This window comes from Leuresthes tenuis, unplaced genomic scaffold (assembly GCF_036924035.1).
Source record: "Leuresthes tenuis unplaced genomic scaffold, fLeuTen1.0.hap1 SCAF_12, whole genome shotgun sequence".
Taxonomy (NCBI): domain Eukaryota; kingdom Metazoa; phylum Chordata; class Actinopteri; order Atheriniformes; family Atherinopsidae; genus Leuresthes; species Leuresthes tenuis.
The window spans coordinates 21,542,536-21,560,472 of record NW_027325366.1 but is presented as its reverse complement, the minus strand read 5'-3'; the positions used below and the strand labels follow the sequence as shown (position 1 = coordinate 21,560,472).

The 17,937-nt window shown below is 40.7% G+C and overlaps 2 protein-coding genes across 3 annotated transcripts in view; both read left to right on the top strand.

Moving 5' to 3' along the window:
- ubr3 (ubiquitin protein ligase E3 component n-recognin 3) overlaps positions 1-14,114 on the top strand; it is a 38,437-nt gene extending 24,323 nt beyond the window's left edge. For both annotated transcript variants that reach the window (XM_072397072.1, XM_072397071.1), the window contains 10 exons: positions 1,825-1,910; positions 4,142-4,247; positions 6,152-6,252; positions 7,057-7,181; positions 9,347-9,454; positions 9,690-9,815; positions 10,038-10,217; positions 10,841-11,050; positions 11,576-11,715; positions 12,114-14,114. In XM_072397072.1, the coding sequence (XP_072253173.1) occupies positions 1,825-1,910; positions 4,142-4,247; positions 6,152-6,252; positions 7,057-7,181; positions 9,347-9,454; positions 9,690-9,815; positions 10,038-10,217; positions 10,841-11,050; positions 11,576-11,715; positions 12,114-12,231 (1,300 nt within the window). In that variant the 3' untranslated portion in view covers positions 12,232-14,114. The remainder of the gene's footprint in view (positions 1-1,824; positions 1,911-4,141; positions 4,248-6,151; positions 6,253-7,056; positions 7,182-9,346; positions 9,455-9,689; positions 9,816-10,037; positions 10,218-10,840; positions 11,051-11,575; positions 11,716-12,113) is intronic.
- A 419-nt stretch (positions 14,115-14,533) lies between these two features.
- The window catches only part of myo3b (myosin IIIB), a 63,027-nt gene continuing 59,623 nt past the window's right edge, over positions 14,534-17,937 (top strand). Inside the window, exons 1-2 of the mRNA XM_072397076.1 lie at positions 14,534-14,571; positions 14,890-14,926. Of these exons, the coding sequence (XP_072253177.1) occupies positions 14,919-14,926 (8 nt within the window). The 5' untranslated portion in view covers positions 14,534-14,571; positions 14,890-14,918. The remainder of the gene's footprint in view (positions 14,572-14,889; positions 14,927-17,937) is intronic.

The following is a 17,937-nucleotide window of genomic DNA, read 5'->3' as shown; positions in this document are numbered from 1 at the left end:
TGTATTACCGTTCAGGCCTTTTGCCCACCCAAAGCTATAGTTGTCTTTGCTTAGGCTAAGGACTAAGAGTGATCCCTTAAGAGTGTCTGCGTGCCCATTGGCTTTCTGAAGTTCATTGAACAGCGCAAATTGCCTGAGGAGTGGAAAATTCCTCTGTCACAGAGGTGCTCTTATCAGCAAAAGCCAGATGGAGCTTCACCGTAGCTGCATTATCTATGTGAAATTGCTTTTTCTCCCAGGAAAGCCAAAGATTTGCCCCCTCCTCTGAGACCCATAGGAAGAAATGGCCAGCGGTAGGATGATGCGGCCACAGATCAGTCTTGTTCTAGCAATCCTTATCTGTTTTCACCATCTATGTACATTGGTAAAGGTTTGAGTTTATTTGATCTCTGTTTTTGAATAGCAGAATTGATATTTGGAAGTGATGTATGTTAGGATTTTTATGGGAAACACATTTCAGATTTTGAATGAACTGTAGTCGGAAGAGTTTAAATGGTAATGCTTCAGCTTGGGCAAATTCACTCCGAGACGACTAATTTATTTGATACAGAGCTGCTGCTGCAAAACAGGCGCATTAATAGCAAATGGTTCGACTTGGCTGTATCTTTCTTCCAAATCAAATAGTTGAAAAGGGCAGGGTGCATAACCAAAAGCTGAATGTGATAATACAGACATTTATACTAATACCCACACCCTCCGTCAAACACATGCACTCTCTCTGCAGTCTCACAGTGAGGAATACTGCACCAAAGTTGATGCTTTTTTTTTTTTTTTTGAATGAAACGTGAACATTTAGTTGTTTTCTGAAATTCATGTTTTGGTTTAAGAAAATGACAAAAACACAGCACTGATATCGATACATAAACAAGTGTTTCGGGTGAACAATTACCAGATATCTTTTCCAAAAAGCTTAAAAGGGGAAATGAAGAGGTTTGTTTGATGAGGCCTAATGATCATTTTTCAGAAACTGAGTTGTTGACGTATTACACTAATGCTTGAAGGTGACTTTATTCAACTGAATTTCCTTCGGGGTGTTTTTTGTTTTCCTTTAACCAATCACCAGCAAATAGGGCTGGGAGGTGCATCAACTTTTTCGTTAATACTGATCTATTCTTATGCTTTTTATTTCGTAAAGTCAGCGATTAGAACTCTCTCTCTCTAACAGCTCAGCCCCACTTTAGCCTTTCCTCTGAGTATGTGAGCAACACGGTGAGCTGCACACACTAAAAACTTCTCCCAAAAAGCCAACCAGTGTCAAACTGTGTCACCTCCTGGACGAACTGCTTCGACTCTCTGTTGCAGAGGTTTGCCAAAAGACAGTCACTGAAAAATCCATGCTTTTTCCTCTTCACCTCTACATCCGCCCCAGTAAAATGCAGCAACACATTCAACTGACCGGCAGCAGCGAGCAGCGCATCCAAAGTTCATTTGTCTTGGTGATCATTTTAAATGTGAATGTAGCCAAAATCAAAGCTCGGACACCACTTTTTGTCATTTTCAACTTTGACCAACCAGTCAACACACTAAATACAGTCACTGGTTAAGACTATTGTCTGATAGGAGAAACGGAGAAATGCAAAGAAGGTTTTATTGGAATTGAATTGTGTTCAGTACAGTGAATGCAAGCACGTAGAGTAAGAGAAAAGCAAACCGATGATAAAGGCTAACCCTGTTAGTTCTATTGCTTATTTGTAATACCGCATGTGTATACAGTTATAGTAGGTTTGTCATATCTGAAGGGGTGTGTTGAGGTTTATAATATGCAGCCGCTGAACTCACTAATATTTGCATGTTTTGCTAATCTAAACTCCTTTGTCACCTCAGGACCAACTTGGAGTTGGAACTTGTGCATCGGGGAGGAAACTTGTGCTCTGGAGGAGCAAGTGCAGCTGCCAAACGTTCATGTCTGAGTGAGTAATTGCCTCTTTCTCCTCACATTTTATTTCTTTTACATTGATTAATTATTATTAATGCCAAAACAAACACCTCTGGCTTGATGGTAATATTCCATCAGAAGGACATTTAGTGAGCAAGTGACATATTCCCTTTTCTCACTAACACTAATTTTGTCTCCTGTATAATAAGAACAAAGAGTGTGGATTTCAGTGACCTGCAGTGTTGTACTTTTTTTTAAAGATATGCTTTATGTGACGCAGGGTCATTGAAACCTGCTTTTTAAGATGTCACTTAACACTTTGTTAAATTGTTTGTGAGTCAGAACCTGCGAACCTCGCAAATGAAAAGCTAAACATTAATATAAGTTGCTAACTACTGAAAAATGTACGTTAAAATAATTGATAAGGAGATAGTTTAAATATAATCAGGTTTCCGTTTGCTTTGCAGACTACACCCAATTTTTGTATATCTTATTGTATCGTCAAAGTTGCGGCTGCTGCAGTTAAATGGCCTGTTATCCATTAGTAACTGAAAAGAGATTTCACACTGGAAGTTGACCATTTATGAGCTACATTAACCGTCTAGCCATGCCGACACCAAATTTACTCAGTTGCAGTACATTAGTGTTCATTCTTCTTAGGGAAGTGGATTTAAAGGAAAAGGCCCACAGTAAGAGCCCCTGGGGCTCCTAAGCCTGTTTCCCTAAGGGCACTTCTTGGGTAAACTGATGAGGCTATAGTTGACTACAGAAACAAGCTGTCTTCAGCTGCTTTGGAATAAGCCAAATCAAAAACGATTTAGTCTAACCTTCAAATAGCTTTGGTCCTTTTTACTGCAAATATTAGAATTAACCTTGGGGATTATGTGGCTGGTACTGTGCAGGGAGTGTAAAGGCAAATCACGTTGACCTCAGATGTGCAGACTTGCAGTATGTATGAATGGCAGCTGTATTTTCATTGTTTCATCCCCTTTAGTGTTTCATGTGGGTGAGATATTTTTACTTTAAGACCAATATATGATCTTATGCTCTGGAAGTTTAAAAAAAGAAGATTTCCTGTCTGCTGGTCACAACATAAGTTTTTCCTCTTTACTTGAGAGCAGGACGACACACTTTGCCACCTCATTAGTCTTCATTTGTTTTTATCACACAAGAAAACAGGTTGTTTTACTTCAACTTGACTCCTCTGGACAAACAATTGTAAATGGATATTGGGCATGAAACCTGGAATAGATATTTCTGTATATCGTAGTGTGTGTGTGTACCTTTTGAACTGTTCAGCGGTAACATTTGAAATGATAGGCATGATTTGATTCACCTTTCCTTTATGTCTCAAACACTTTTCTTCCCTGCTTTAGTTGCCTCTCCCAGTTTGCTTGTTGGAGTGATGGTAGAGAGGGGAAACGAGCTGTAGTGAAGACAAATTGGATGCAACCAGAGACTGACAGACACTTTCCTTTCTCTTTCCTGTGTTTTTGCCTCTGGAGGGCAGTGTTGCTCCAAATATGGACAATTCCCATTATTTGAAGCACTTTGCTGCATTACACCATCACAATTTACCACAAAGCAATTTCAAATGGGATTAATGTGGTTGATTAGAAAAGTTGAACAGAAAGCTGTTGCATTTACATAACAAGAAAACTTGATTAATTTGGTGATTTTTGAGACACTGATTTAAAATATGGTTCATATTTGCTTTTAATCTAAAGCACCCATTCGGTTTTAATTGCTAACTAAATAAGAACTTGGGTTGAGTGAATTATTTGGATAAGTGGGTTAGTTTATATCAGGACTAATAAGAAAGATGAGAATATTTCTTGAAATATGTTCCTTTTCATCTAAAAAGAGGCCATCTTCTGGTCTTTTGTGCCATGTTGTAATCCCATGAATTTTGCAGGTTATCTCCAGACAAAAACAACTAAGGTTTTGTGGTGTCCTGCTCATCGAAGCCAGTGGGCAACTGTGAGCTTGTGTGTGCACCGGGGGTCTTTGTCATGTTCCATTAGTTCCATAACGAACAGGTGTAGCCTTACCAAGGAGTTGCTTAAGGCTGTCAGGCTCGACCATGAATCCATCTGGCTTGGCCTGCTTTTTATCAGGCATTAGCCTGCAGTCACTTTAAGTGCTTTTATCATCTCTTCTACATTATTGTTTCAGTGACAAAAGATGTTGAATTTACCTCTGGTTTTGCTCCTTTTTACATCCTTTAGGAGTGTAACAGGAGTGTTTTCTTTTCACCTGTTTCAGATCAACTGTTCCATGTGCTGGCAATGCACATGCGTCTGTACAGCATCGATTCAGCCTACAACCCGTGGACGAAGTTGACTCAGGTTGCACAAAACAAAGAGGCAGAGTGAGTCACTTTCTCTCATAAGTACCTTCACTAACAGTAAATCTATACATCGCTCACACTTTCCACTCTCGACCGTCTCGCGCTGTTTTACCCTCACATTAGCATTAACAGTCAGAGTGCCACTTTGTCCTGTCTCAAAACGCCACCATTTCCTCCTGCCCCGAACAGCCTTGCCTCCACACAAAGAGGAGCTAAAAACAGAAAAAGGGACCATGCGCGGTTTCCATAGATACCAATAATTGCTGCATCTGGCAAATTACTGGGCACTCCACAGAGAGCGAAACGACCCTGTCAAATTCACTGTACTGAGAATAACGGTACCACACCAACACCAGCACGGTGTCTCAGTTGCCAGCTGTCCTCTTAGCTTCAACAGAAACCTGTATAACAAAATACAAAAAAGCAGCTTACACACTGACGCTGGCTTTTTTCCCCCCTTTTAAATAACAACTACATACTAAGAACGCTATTTATACATCGACATGTTTGGATTTCAGCTTTGATTCTCTAAAACGACACAGTAAAAAATGGTACCATCAGCATCTAAAGAAAGCAGGATGAGCTTAAACAGTCTTTCCGCCCTGTTAGTGTTGCATTAGACAGCTTTTACACTTTCTATTGAAGTGCTCGCAGGCACAGAATATTCTCATTGGGCCAATTTGCCTTTTTAAAAATACATTGTTTGAGTTCAGGAGGGAGCACTGTCATTGACACCCTTAGGCAGTCGACCTCATCTAGACTTGTTAAATAGGACAGCGAGAGATGCTTCTCCATTAATGCAAAAACATGGTCTCACCTTGTATTTTTAAATGAGAGAACCCCCCCCCCCCCCCCCCCCCCCCCCCCCCCCCCCAAGAAAAAGAAATAAAATCTTAAATTTTTTTGTGTGCAACTATAGATAGTATGCGGGATTGAAAGCTCTGTCCTTTAAGCTTTCTTTCCAGCGCACGGAAGAATTAAGTGGTGAGTGGATGGGTAATGGAAGGTATTATTCTTTAAGTGCAGTTCCTGTTGTTCAAAAGCCCCGAAGCCTTTCAAGGGTAGAATGAAGACAAGGACATCAACAGACAGACAGCAACAAAAGACATGTAAATGGAGATGGCGCACAATCCGAATGTGTTACCAGGGATGCATTAAAGATGTTGGAGGATGGAAAAGGAGTGTGTCTGTTTAAGCTCTTTATTTATTTGTAAATTCAAAATCGCAGATACAGCAAACCCTTTCTGTGCTTTTTTTTCATTCATCTTTATCTCTGGTCTGATCTGTGAATGTGTTTTGCTGTTTATCTTTTATCTATTTCCCCCCCAATACTGTGCCCCGCTCACACCACAAGGGTGTAAAAAAATATAGATTTTTTTTTTTTTGTTTACGCTGATGTAAGAAGACTCTCTCCGAAGGCTTGGGGCTGAATTATTGAACTGATTTTCGATATTTTTGTTCTGAAGACAGGACTACATGTACTAAGCGAGATGATAGTGGTAGTAGCAAACGCCTTTTAAAGATGTTCCAAGCTGTATTCATTTCTTATTTGCGTACACAGCTTTCAGATTAGACCCCTCCTTCCTGGCTTAGTGAGCAAGAGTGAGCAGCAGCAGCGATTTAGGGAAAGTATTGAAAATAAAACACAGGCATTTGTTGAAAAAAAAATCTATATATTTGAAGGGGAAAAATGTATTTATTGATCTATTGATTGCCATTTATGTTCTGAGGGGGAGGGTTGTTTAGAATAAATGTGACACACAAAACACTGACTGTATTCATAAGGTCACAAAAACCCTTTATTCGTATGACCATAATCATTTTAGCTTGTAAATAATGTCAATTTGTTTAGCTTTTTTTGACCTTGTTTGAAGTACACGCAGGACGTTCTGAATGATGAAAAGCTCTTTCATGTCTTTTTGCAGGGGCTTTGATGAGGAGAGACCTGAGGTCCCCATGCTGTTTCGAGATGTCCCTTCCCTCCTTATTATCTTTGTGCTAACTATGCCACAGCCTCTGCGTAAAGGTACAGTCCCTCCCAAAGCATCTTGACCCCACAAGAGAGTAGGGACCTTTTCAGCGCTGCTTCACAAGTGCAGCCCTATTATCTGTCGTAATCCAGGCTGAGTGCTGGGAAGAAGCATTTCACATCTCTTATCTGTGCTCCTGTTGCTGTTTTGGCTGTGAGGATCAGGAACACACAACCCTGATGATGGGAGGGCTGCACTTCTTTAGTGTGCCCTTCCATCGATGGCTTGCCGCATGTTCATCAGCTTTGCCATTCCGCATGAAAATGCGCGAGGCCGCCTCTGGACCTGACTGGAAGATCATTTCATGAGGATGGATGGTTGGCAGGGACAATTAGGATCTTGTAAAATGTGGATTTATTTATTTATTAATTTATTTTATAGGAAGAAGAGGGATATTAATTTATTTTATATATGGGACATTAATCAATATGTGTAATAAACTAGGACATAAACTGTAAACCTCATTTTGGCACCATCTATTCCCAAAAGGTCTTTTACATGTGCTGTTCACAGTGAGAGTGGAGAGGTTTTTAAAGTCTTCCCTCTACCTGTAAATAAAAGCTGCCAGCAGTCCTCGTGCTCCAAAACAAAGCAACACCTTTTACACCTTTCGTTGTACATTTTCTAGCTGTAACACTCCGCTAATTATTATTCACACTCTTCACTGAAGCTCAACTGAGGACTGAAGGTTACAATGCCTCGGTGAATAGTCGCCATCCTTCAGCTAGCATTTAATGCCAGAGATCTTTGTGAATTTGTAATGGCTTATACTCATGGTGTCACCTTCTGTCCCTGTGTAGAGCACTTTAGCTGCGTGGTGAAGATGCTGTACAGCCTGCAGTTCATTCAGGCTTTGTCTGCACTGTCAACCAAGTTCAGCTCAGAGGAGCGGCAGGCCTGGGTCACGTCTGGAGCACTTAAAAAGGTAAAAGTGAAATCGCACAGCATCAGCCGAGATCTGACTTAGCTCAATCACGTGCTTGGGCTCATTTTTATCTGCAGCAGTGTGTGTCGTCCCCCCCCCCCCCCCGCCTCTTGCTTTTCATCCCTACAGACTTTAATTATGTACAGCAGGAAATGGGACCACTTGATGGTTGTAGCCGTAATATCTCTCCAGTTCTAAACATTTTCAAAGGATGGTAAAAATCCAAAATTTCATTTCCTGCTGGTAAACCTATTAGTTCCCCTGATTGTTCTCTGAGAACCAGCTCACACCACAGCAAAGCACCATTTGTCTTTCTGTTGAGTTCTATTAAACCCAGTTTAATTTCTGTGACTTCCTCAGCCGACAGCATCAATCTTCATTATCTTGAATTTTTTTTTTTTTTTTTTTGTTCGAGAGTGTTGCATTAATTGACTATCTGTCTCAAGTCTGCTACGTTTGTATTAGTGCGCCGCTGGCTCCAAGACAAACAGCTGAAACACTCCTGTTTATATCTTTAATGAAAGTGGGTATTAGTATCTTTCAACTGCACCTCAGTGTACATTAGAGCTCACAAGCGGCCTTTTGTATGAATATTAGATTCAGTTTAAGGAAAGCATCTGTAGTTGGTGGAACGCATTGTAATTAACCTGAAAATGATGCAGTCTAAAGAAACATCAGAGCCTAGAGGATGGAAGCCTGTAGACTTGAAATTCCTCCCCTATAAATCTATGACAAAAGACAGCGGATGAGATAAGGCTGCTGTTTTATATTCTTCCCCCTTCAGCTTGATAAATGCCTTCAGTTGTTACTCTGTATAAAATACCAGAGTTTCTGTCAGAGCACACATTCAATAATCTAATTTTTGCTTATCAGATATTATAGTAACGTAACAATTGTTGGCTTCCTGCTTCACACATTATCATAATCTCTTGTGCAGCACATGTGATGCGTGAGAGAGCCGTTTGTTTGCTCTAGACTCTTGACTTTCTGACATGTAACATTCATATTTTAGAGAATTTCACACTAGATAGCAAGTGTCAAGATACCATTATTTATACATTTATAATAGTATATTAATTTTGTGCTTGTTTGTTTTTTCTTCCCTTAGTTATCAGTAATTTTGTTGTTTGTCGTTTAATTAACGCATGAAGGGCGTACATAATCATGTGTTAGGACATGAGTGATAGCTTACAGGTGTAATGACATGACTCATTAGCCATCGTGGGCTTCAGTCAACCAGCAGGGGGCCCCTACGAGACTGTGGGCCTACGCTTTAGTTCTCCTCTCTGCCGCTATCACAAAAACACAGCTTTATCTCTTGAGAGAATACTGTTTTATCCCGGTGGAGTCTCTGAGACTTGGAGAGTCATTTCCGACTCGCACTACAATTAAGCCGATGTTTCGCTGCATTTGTCAGTTTGAGTTTAGATTCGTGTCAGTTTGTGTCATGTAGGAAGGACAGTTTGTTATGTTCTGGATTAGCTTGCCAGTAAGGTTCGGCCAGTAAATCCAGGTGATGGAAACCTACGTGGTTTTGTTTTAGTTTAGTTTTTTCACCCCCCCCCCCCCCCCCCCCCCCCCCCCCCCCCCCCCAAAAAAAAGAAGGAATTATTTGAGTTTAGGAAGGCTTATAACAAGGTGCGTCTTTTGTAAACCACGTTGTCAATTACTGCTGTTGGTGATAGAGTTTAAAGATGATCCAATTAGTCTGGCTCCAGCACAAGGAGACGCTTTCCAAATTCTTGATCTTTTAGACATTTTTTTCCCCTCAACTGGGTAAAAAGACATCAAAAGGCACAACTATATTAAATTCTGAGGAAAATTCGGCGAGCTTTTTCTGTGGAGCAGGCCTTGTTGTGGTCCTATCGATGTAGGCAAATATGGAATAACCTCCAACTGGCTGCAGTTTACGTAACACCTACTTGCACAGGTGTAATAGCATTACCCCTTCTTCTCTTTATCAGTGGAAAGGGAGAGAAGGCACTGTAAGAGCAGGGAAAGAGCCCGCTGAAAGTTAATGGATTAATGATCTTCTGTCTCCGTTTATTTTTTTCTATAAATCATGAGGCGATTACACGTTGCGCTCAATTGAAAATCTTTTTCTTTCCCGTGTTTGCATGATAACATTTTAAAGCTGTGAACTTTGATTTTTTTTCCTGCCACAGAATGCTGCAAATTCCGAAAAGTCTTTCGAAGCGCTGCTCAGTCACGTAATCAGTGAGCTCTCAAAGGACAAGAGTGTTTACAAGGTGAATGCGGAAGAAGCAACAATGGTGAGACACTAAGACGACTGTTTAGTTTAACCTCGATGACAATCGCATGCCCTCTCTTCCCTGCCTCCCTTCAGCATGGCTCTTTTTCATGTTCTCCTTCACTATAAATCGGCCATTATTTCTCTACTACTCGGTCTAATAAATCTGCTAATCTCCAGGGGAGATATACATCATTGTATTATCAGCTGGCTGCTAGTTGGTTATTGATCAGGTGATGCTGCTGTTTCCTCTTCAGCTGAGCTCCAGTGTGTGGTCCCCACAGTCTATTGAGTTCAGCCTCCAGCAGTTCTGCCTGCCCTTCCTTCGCCTCTCCTGCCTTCTGCAGCACCACCTCTATGGGGACAACCTAACTGGCTGCCTGGTATGTTTTTATCATAAATGTCACCCTAACGGCTGAAACTACCCCTATATCTTTGCAGAAAGAATGCCCAAATCATTCCTGTGTTACTGTCTGATTATAATCAGACATAATACTTAATTCCTTAAGTATTATTTTACAAGATTTATGCCTCATTCCTGGACTTTTGAGAACATCTTTTCTGTCGATTAGAGGGAAATCACTCGTTTTCTTATTTGTCCTCAGGAGGAAGATGAGTTCTCGTCCTTGGCTGTGTGTTTAGGGATGCTACCTGCGGCCCCTCAGCCTTCCAACACCGTGCACAGTGCCTCATGTCTGGAGTGGCCCGTCAGCGCCTTTGACTTGGTGACACAGTGGTGTGCTGAGGTCACAGGGCTCTCTCAGATGCATGCTGAGCAATCACTGGTATGTTTAGGAATTTGGCCAACTTGAAAACAATGATATCAAGCATGTGAGCATATCGTAAGCCCTGAGAGACTGTCCCAGCCACGGCCAGTTCAAACCACATTTTAGGATTTGGATGTGCGAAGAGTGGTTCCTGCATTTAAAGTGTAGTTGACATTTTGAATTTAGTTCCAGCCTTGGTTGACAAGGTCTATAGCTGCAGTGACTCTCCAAATGTCTTTTGGAAGACTGACTGCACACCTGGCTGCATGTCATATGCCCTTGTTTTTTAGCACTGCTGTAATCTGTGGTGGTGTACATCATTTGGGAGAAAAAGGAGGTGTCTTGTATATCAATTTATATTGAGTCGACAAAATCCTTTACGTAGGAAATTGTGTTTTAGTATCCAAGCGAAGGACACCATAAAAACTAAGACGTGCTGGATTTATTCAGTGGAAGCTGGATGAATTCCTAAAAAGGATTTTTATAAAGGTTTGAAAGTTGATGAACTGTGCTATTTTACTGAATTTAGAAAAGACCATGAAGGTGCTCCAAATAGAATGGCTTCCTTCTTAGTATACAGTGATTGCATGGTCGATTTAAAAAGGAGTTATTTTACATACCTCTGTGTCTCTTCTCCGTAGACCTTGCTGGTCCAAGATCCTCAGTGGGCGGCCCCTCGCCTTCTCCAGCTACCCGACAATTACAATATCATCTTCCAGTACTACCACAGAAAGGCCTGCACAGCCTGCAAAAAGGTGCCAAAAGACCCCGCTCTCTGCCTCGTTTGTGGCGCCTTCGTCTGTCTCAAAGGCGTCTGCTGCAAACAGCAGGGGATCTGTGAATGTGTTTTGGTAAGTTTTTCAAAGTTATTCAAACTTTGCCACTTATTAGTTATCTTTACAGTCCTCATGGGATTCAGTTCTGTCTTCTTGGGTACAGACTTTGTTGTATAGGCCAATCAAATCAAAATAGAGGCACAATAATGGAGAAAGTAATTTGGTAGGTGTTGGTATTTTAAGGTTATTCATAATCGCACAGTAATTTTGAATCCAATTAAATGTTTTTCCTCAATCTTCACATTTTAGCCGAAACTTGAGAAAAATGGCGGGCTGTGCCAGCTCAGACCTGTAGAGGGGTCCGATCAGAGCAATGTGGGCTTTTTCAGTGAAGCAGGGGCCTCTGTTGCCTGTTTTTTTTTTTTTTTACAGGAAACACTTCAGTGTGCAGCAACAAGTTGCACTCTACTAGCTGTTACATGGGAATTTTAAAGCATGCTGTATGAGGACACGTACAACTGTTGACAAAACGGCACCAAATCTCCAGCTGATGTTGATGTTGTCAGTTATTTCAAAGCTGGTTTACTTGTCTCTTCGTAGCACTCCCAACATTGTGGCGCAGCTACAGGCATCTTTCTATTGATAAATGCCTCCGTCATCATCATCATCCGTGGACATCGTTTCTGTCTGTGGGGCTCCGTTTACCTCGATGCTCATGGAGAGGAGGATCGCGATTTACGGTCTGTTGCAAAACTCTCACTCACGAGTCACACATATTGTACAGCGAACTTCATACTTTATTATTTAAAAAAGCATTATCACATAACTTGAAAAGTTAAATGTAGAAAAAAGATTAAAGATAACAAAATCTTCAATCTTTGTAGGTGTACTTATCTCTTTGAATACTCCTCATTTAATTGATTACAGGCAGTTTTTACAACTAAAACCTGAAACATTTAACTTATTACATTGTCTCATTATAACATCAGCTATTATGTTAAGAAAAAAAAAATTATGCCATAACAAGATAGATACATTTTTATGTATCTATCTTGTGTATGTAGAAAATATGTCTTTAGATTGGATGCGGCTGTAAATAAATCCCCCTCACTCTTGTTTTTCTTTGGTTTTCCTCCAGCCGTGGCAAGCCTCTCTTCTTATGTGAGGAGAGGTATCGAGTGTTGGAGCAGCAGTGGGTTTCTCATACCTTTGATCACATCAACAAGCGTTGGGGGCCTCACTATAACGGACTCTAAGATCTTCCAAAGTCCTCAAAAAGAAAAAAGAAAAAAAAAAAAAAAAAGAAACGCAACCCAAGATGGAGAAGTTTTTCTTTTTATTTCCTGGCTTGTGTCTGCCTTTATCAAAAAAAATTATCCGGGAACTCTCGATGTGATGAACGCAAACATCCGGTGAGGGTATTGCTGCCACACCTTTGGTTTATGTGAAGTTTGGTGTACAGTCATGCCTAAAAGATTAACACGTGTGTATGTGTTCAAGTGATTAATTGTGTGGTTTTCAGCAGGGAAATGCAGAATTGGGTGAGATCAAAGTAAAAAGCACAACTCTGCCCAGAAATTAAATTGGCTTGGAGCAGGCTACTAAAGCCTGTCTTATTTATTGGGTTTAAAGAAATACATAAATCTATATATCATGTGCTAAATGTCCCTGCAGAGTTTGATTACTTTTTGCACCGTTTATGATGATGTTATTGCATATCCCGTTTATTTATCAAAATGTGCTCTGCTGTGCTGGCATGAGTTTCAAGCTCCTGATGAGTGTAGCGATGTTATTGCAATCGACACTCGTTGTCCGCCGTCACGTGACGGTCGGCAGGACAAGTCCACCCATCAACACACGAGTTTTTATTTGCGAACGAGCAAAGAATCTCTTTTTGGGTCTAGTTGCAATCCATCCTCAGGAATTTTTTTTTTCTTTTGTTTTTGCTGTTTAAAATACATTTTTAGATATTTAAATAAATGCTGCTGCTCTTTGTTTAAGTAATTTTAACTTTTGTGGAGGATTTTCTTTTTTTTTTTCTAAGGTTGTGCTTTGAGTTTACAATAGATGGCTGGGAATGTTGACTCAAACTCATTTTAACGTGGAAGGAGGTTTGCGGTCGCCACATTTCACCCACTTCAGGTCTCACAGTGCTGCGTTTTCACGGCTTTTTGCCTCTGGTTGGTTGTGAAGAATAAACTCAAACACCAACTTTAACACAGCTTCAGGCTGTCTGAATCATCCAGTCTTCATTTTCACTGCTCCACGGATACCTTCATTTTTTTCTTTCTTCTAACGAATTGTCACTGTGCAGACTCTGTGTCCTGCTGCGTTGGCAAACTGAGCGCCATGTGAGAGCAAAAACATTACATCAGGTTTGTCAGAGTATTCTCTCAAGATATGAAAGTTGCTTGTGAGAAGAAATGCCAGTACTCGTCATAGATCTTGCTGTGCTGTCAGAAAAGGTTGCTCCTTTTATGCTTTTATCAAGTCATAAATGCAGTACAGAGTAATTTATTGTGACTATCTTTCTCTCGTGCATCATCTAGTTGTGATTTATAGTTGCATTCCGACATTACAGGATTATCAGGCTTGAGTATCCGTTATACACTGTGCATGACATTGTTTAAGCAACCATTATTTAAGTGTCTTAGCTACATAATTTTCTGATTATCATCTTTCTTTCTGGAGTAGAGGAAATTTCACTCGGTCGTGCCTGCAAAGATGAATTTTTCAGAGTGATAAATGGCATACAGCTGAAACCCCCCCCCCCCCCCGTATGGTTGGAGATGCCGGGCTGCGTCGTGCTGCACTGTGGAATCATCGAAGAGCAAGTCAGCACTTGAGAAATCTTCCTTTTTGAATTCATGCATGCTGCTTCTCTGTCAGGTTACTCCTTCCTTCTTCTTCTGGTTTTTTTTGACATTACCCACTTTGTAAATGACCGCAACCAAACAGCCAATGAGTAATGGGTGTAAATTGTAACTGAAAGCCTCTGTGTGTTCTCCTGTATGAATGAAGAGAGAATACAGTACATTACTGTAGATGCTGACTCAAACTTTCTGAGTTTGACCAGGAAGTATGACTTGGACATTTAATGCAAAATGTAAAATATGTGAATAAAATATAAACACAGTGACCCGTCTTCTCCCTTGTTTCCTGAATGTTGTCATACTGTAATGGTTCTCTGCTCAGAACACCTCTGAATTACAACACGTAAACAGTTTTGTTATCCACACGTTCTTTAATCTTGACAGGTCCAATGTGAAGTAATTTCAAGTTCATCAAACCAGTCCTGGTGCTCTGAGAGAAGTTTCCCTCCCATGTGACTGAGTATTTGCCGGATAATTGGTTTGAACTTCACAAACAAGGGAGGCCCTCTGGATAATGACCAATCGCAACACAAAGCCTCTGTTTTCTGCTAATTAGGCGAAAAGGAAAAAACAAAAAGGATGTAGCAGGAGGACCTCTGGAGGAATTTTAACCAGGCGAAAAGCTATCGAGATTCAGCTAGGTTTTAGGCTGGGAGATGTTTGTGATACAGACGGTCCTCCGGCGGGCATCTCTGGACATTTCCTGCATCACTCCGTGTGCAGGTGGGTACAAACTGCTACTCCACAGACCTCCCTGTATGAATAGACTAATGAGGGCTGTATAAGGTGATAGTGGTCAGTCAGATTACTGCTTCCGGTTTGCAGGACAACATGCTCAGGTGTCTGTCCTGTTAATAATTAAAGTCCTTTACCAGGTAAACGGAGAAATCACTTTGGATATGTTGCTATGGACGGTAAGCTATATGCAAAGCTGGTGTGGTGGTGACATCAAGCCATAAGTGTTGTCGGCCCATAGATATTGCATAAATGGAAGAGTGCAAAGGTCATTTGATGACTGACACAGACTCCCTTGTGTTGCAGATGCTGGAGATGGAAGTACGAAGGCAGCGATGTCGAGGTAGGAAATCTCTTCTCTCATCTGAAAAGGCACACACCTAAACCTTCAAGCTGTTGTCTTGTGTCTCACCAGTCTATCATTTTTACAGCGTGAAATATTCCACTCATTTTGCTCTGTTTTGTCTGTCTGTTCTCCACCTGCATTACCTCAGCAAATATCCATTGAGGGCTTTGCATAAAAAATAACAATGTACAGAGTGACAATATGTTCATGTGATCATTTATGATGACTACTAATTTTGAGGGGCATGTTTCAGTAACAGGGCTTTGTTTTGAAGGTGGTTGCCGGTAAGAGAATTATCTGCACAAAAGTGCCTTTGGTCAACAAAATTTGAATTAACTTTCACTTCTCAACATTTCCAATTTGGTGTTATTTGTGTCTCTTAATTCAAAGTTACACCTGCACGTTTCTAATCAAGCAATGCAAACCGTAAATAAATGAACCTGATAAGCTGTTGTCCTCGGCCAATTGTGATGACCACTAATTGAATTACTTGTACTTATTAAGAAAATAGTTATTCTTTAATTTAATTATATAAATATGCTAAGGTTAGTATTTAAAGTATTACAGAGCGTCAAAGACATCGGAAAAGTTCTGTTTATTGAAAATGCTGTTATATGATTTTAGGTAAAGAGCTGCTGAGTCTGACTGCACACCCTCAGTGCAAAGTAGCCCTTCTGTTTGGTATTTTGAAACAAAATGATTATTGGGGATTTCAAATATTGCATATTTTGCCATCCCCTGACAGTTTAATAGTCTGACAGCAATTGAATTGCACTGTTACGCACGGTCAGTTAAGAACGAGAATAAGAAAATGCTGCGGTCATACCGTTACAAAGGCCTTTGCATTGAGCGTTTTGCATGCCGAAACACAGAGGAGTGGAGTTGGAATATTGCCTCTGAGTCAGTTTTGTTCCTTTTACAGAATCGGTAACTCTGTCATGTGCAGTAACTCCACTGCATCAAACGCGGTGGCACAGCTGTGGTGTTTGTGATTAGATGACGGAGATTAATTCCTTACCAGGGTTTTTAGATAGATTGTGATGATGCTGGCTTTTGTTGTTAATTAGGTTGAGGTTTTTGGGTGTCCTGAGTTTTCATCCGGGCACACTGCTAAGATTTAAAGTTTGGGGGGGGAAGTGTGTCAGTGGTCGTGTGAGGTCAACGACGGTGAGAACAAGGGCACACTGCTTCAGGCCAGGCTTGTGGCTGGTGGAGGTTTACTGCAAAGCCTCTTTATATCCCCTTAAAAGGGATTATAGTTTTCTCTCTCTCTCTCTCTGCAGACTTACCAAAGGGTTTACCAAGTGCAGTTCCCATGAGGCTTTATCAGGGAGGGTGGAATTGTGTGAGTGTGATGGAAGCAGAAAATAAGATTACTCACTTTCATTTCGTACTGTTTCTTGTGACAAAGATGTTCTGGAGCTTGTCACATAGTCCACAGCTGTTAGCACCTCAAACCTATGCTTATGTGGATAGACACGAAAATGCTTGTGAGCAAAAGAGGAGCACCGAGGGCATTTATCACAAACATTACGACTTTTTAAAAAAAAGAAAAGAAAAACAGAACTCCACTGATCCTGTGTGTAGTTTATACAATGCATAGATTAGGACTATGGATATTTCCCAGAACGGCGACCAGCATTTTGAAACAGGCAGATACGACTTCTGTCTCTGTCATGCTGACACACAGAATGGGAAACGCAGTAATGTGAGCCTTGCCGATGAGGACCAGCGGTGTCCTGTTCTTAAGCTGTGCTTCAGAGCACTATCTAGGGTTTATGCTGTTTCTCAGCTATCTAGAAATATTACAGAACTGTCTTGATTAGAAATTCTATAATTAGACTGTATAATATATATATATATACTCCCAGGATTTTCTTTTCTCCCTACAAGTTCCTTGTCTTTTTTTCCTTTTTATTTCACCTTTCCATGTTGTATGTTTGTCTTTTTATGCCAAGCTAGTGTTTCCTTGCCAGACTTGGACTTTTTATGTTGTAGACTCACTGCCATTGCAGCACCTTCAGTTTTAGGTGAATTATTTAGGGTTTATTAATTTCCTCAACCTGCCTCTCTCCAGGGGTTTAGACTGCATTTGGGTCATCACCTCCTCTGCTATACACAACTGCTTGACATACAGTTTAAAACCAGGTCAGCCAAAGATTAAAAGCCCTATTTTAGACTACTTTTGTACTTTTTAGAGTTATGCAGGAATAAGAACATGGTTAAGAAGGTGATTAGATGCAATTCTGAAAGTAAACCTAATTAAGACTTTTTTTGTTGTTCTTTGGTCTGCTTTTACTGAGCTAATGAGTTTGAACACTTAAATTTATGTACGAGTTATTTTAAAGGGCTCTTGACCAACACTCGTGGAACCGCTCGACTCACTAAGAGCTTCTTATATGTGTGGAAACACAAACATGCATTAAAATAACTCACCCACGTTTTTGATCAACTTATTTCAGTAGACATCAGCTGCTGCTCCGCAGACTGCTGCATATGAGAAGATGATTGGATGGGCAAGGTTATTTGTTTTCCCTTTTTTTTTAAAGCAGGAAACTAAAGCACTGAAACATGTACAGGCATTTTAACTCATGTTGGAAGACGATCGGCTATGTTTAAGCTCTCCCCAGCTGATCCATATCGTCTTCCTCTTTCTCTTTAATTCCCAGAGGCTTTGAACTCATTGCTACAGCAACATTTGGTTGTTACTGTGGCCGCTCTGGTGGAACAGACCCAGGCTCATTTATAAACTCTCATAGATACATAGGTACAAGATGTCTTATTGTCTTCTTCAGCTGCCACATCTTCATCGGGTGATGTTTTTTAATACTGATCATGTGACTTACAAGAGAGTGAAGGTCTCAAAAGTTGTCTGAATGCAGCGACATGTGAAGTCACAGCAGCTGAAGATGTAAAGTACATTATGTGCTGAAAGGATCTTGACAGAGGTCACATGACCTTGTAACTATCATGAATTTCCTGGTTACCTGCCTGCAACGTGAGATGCT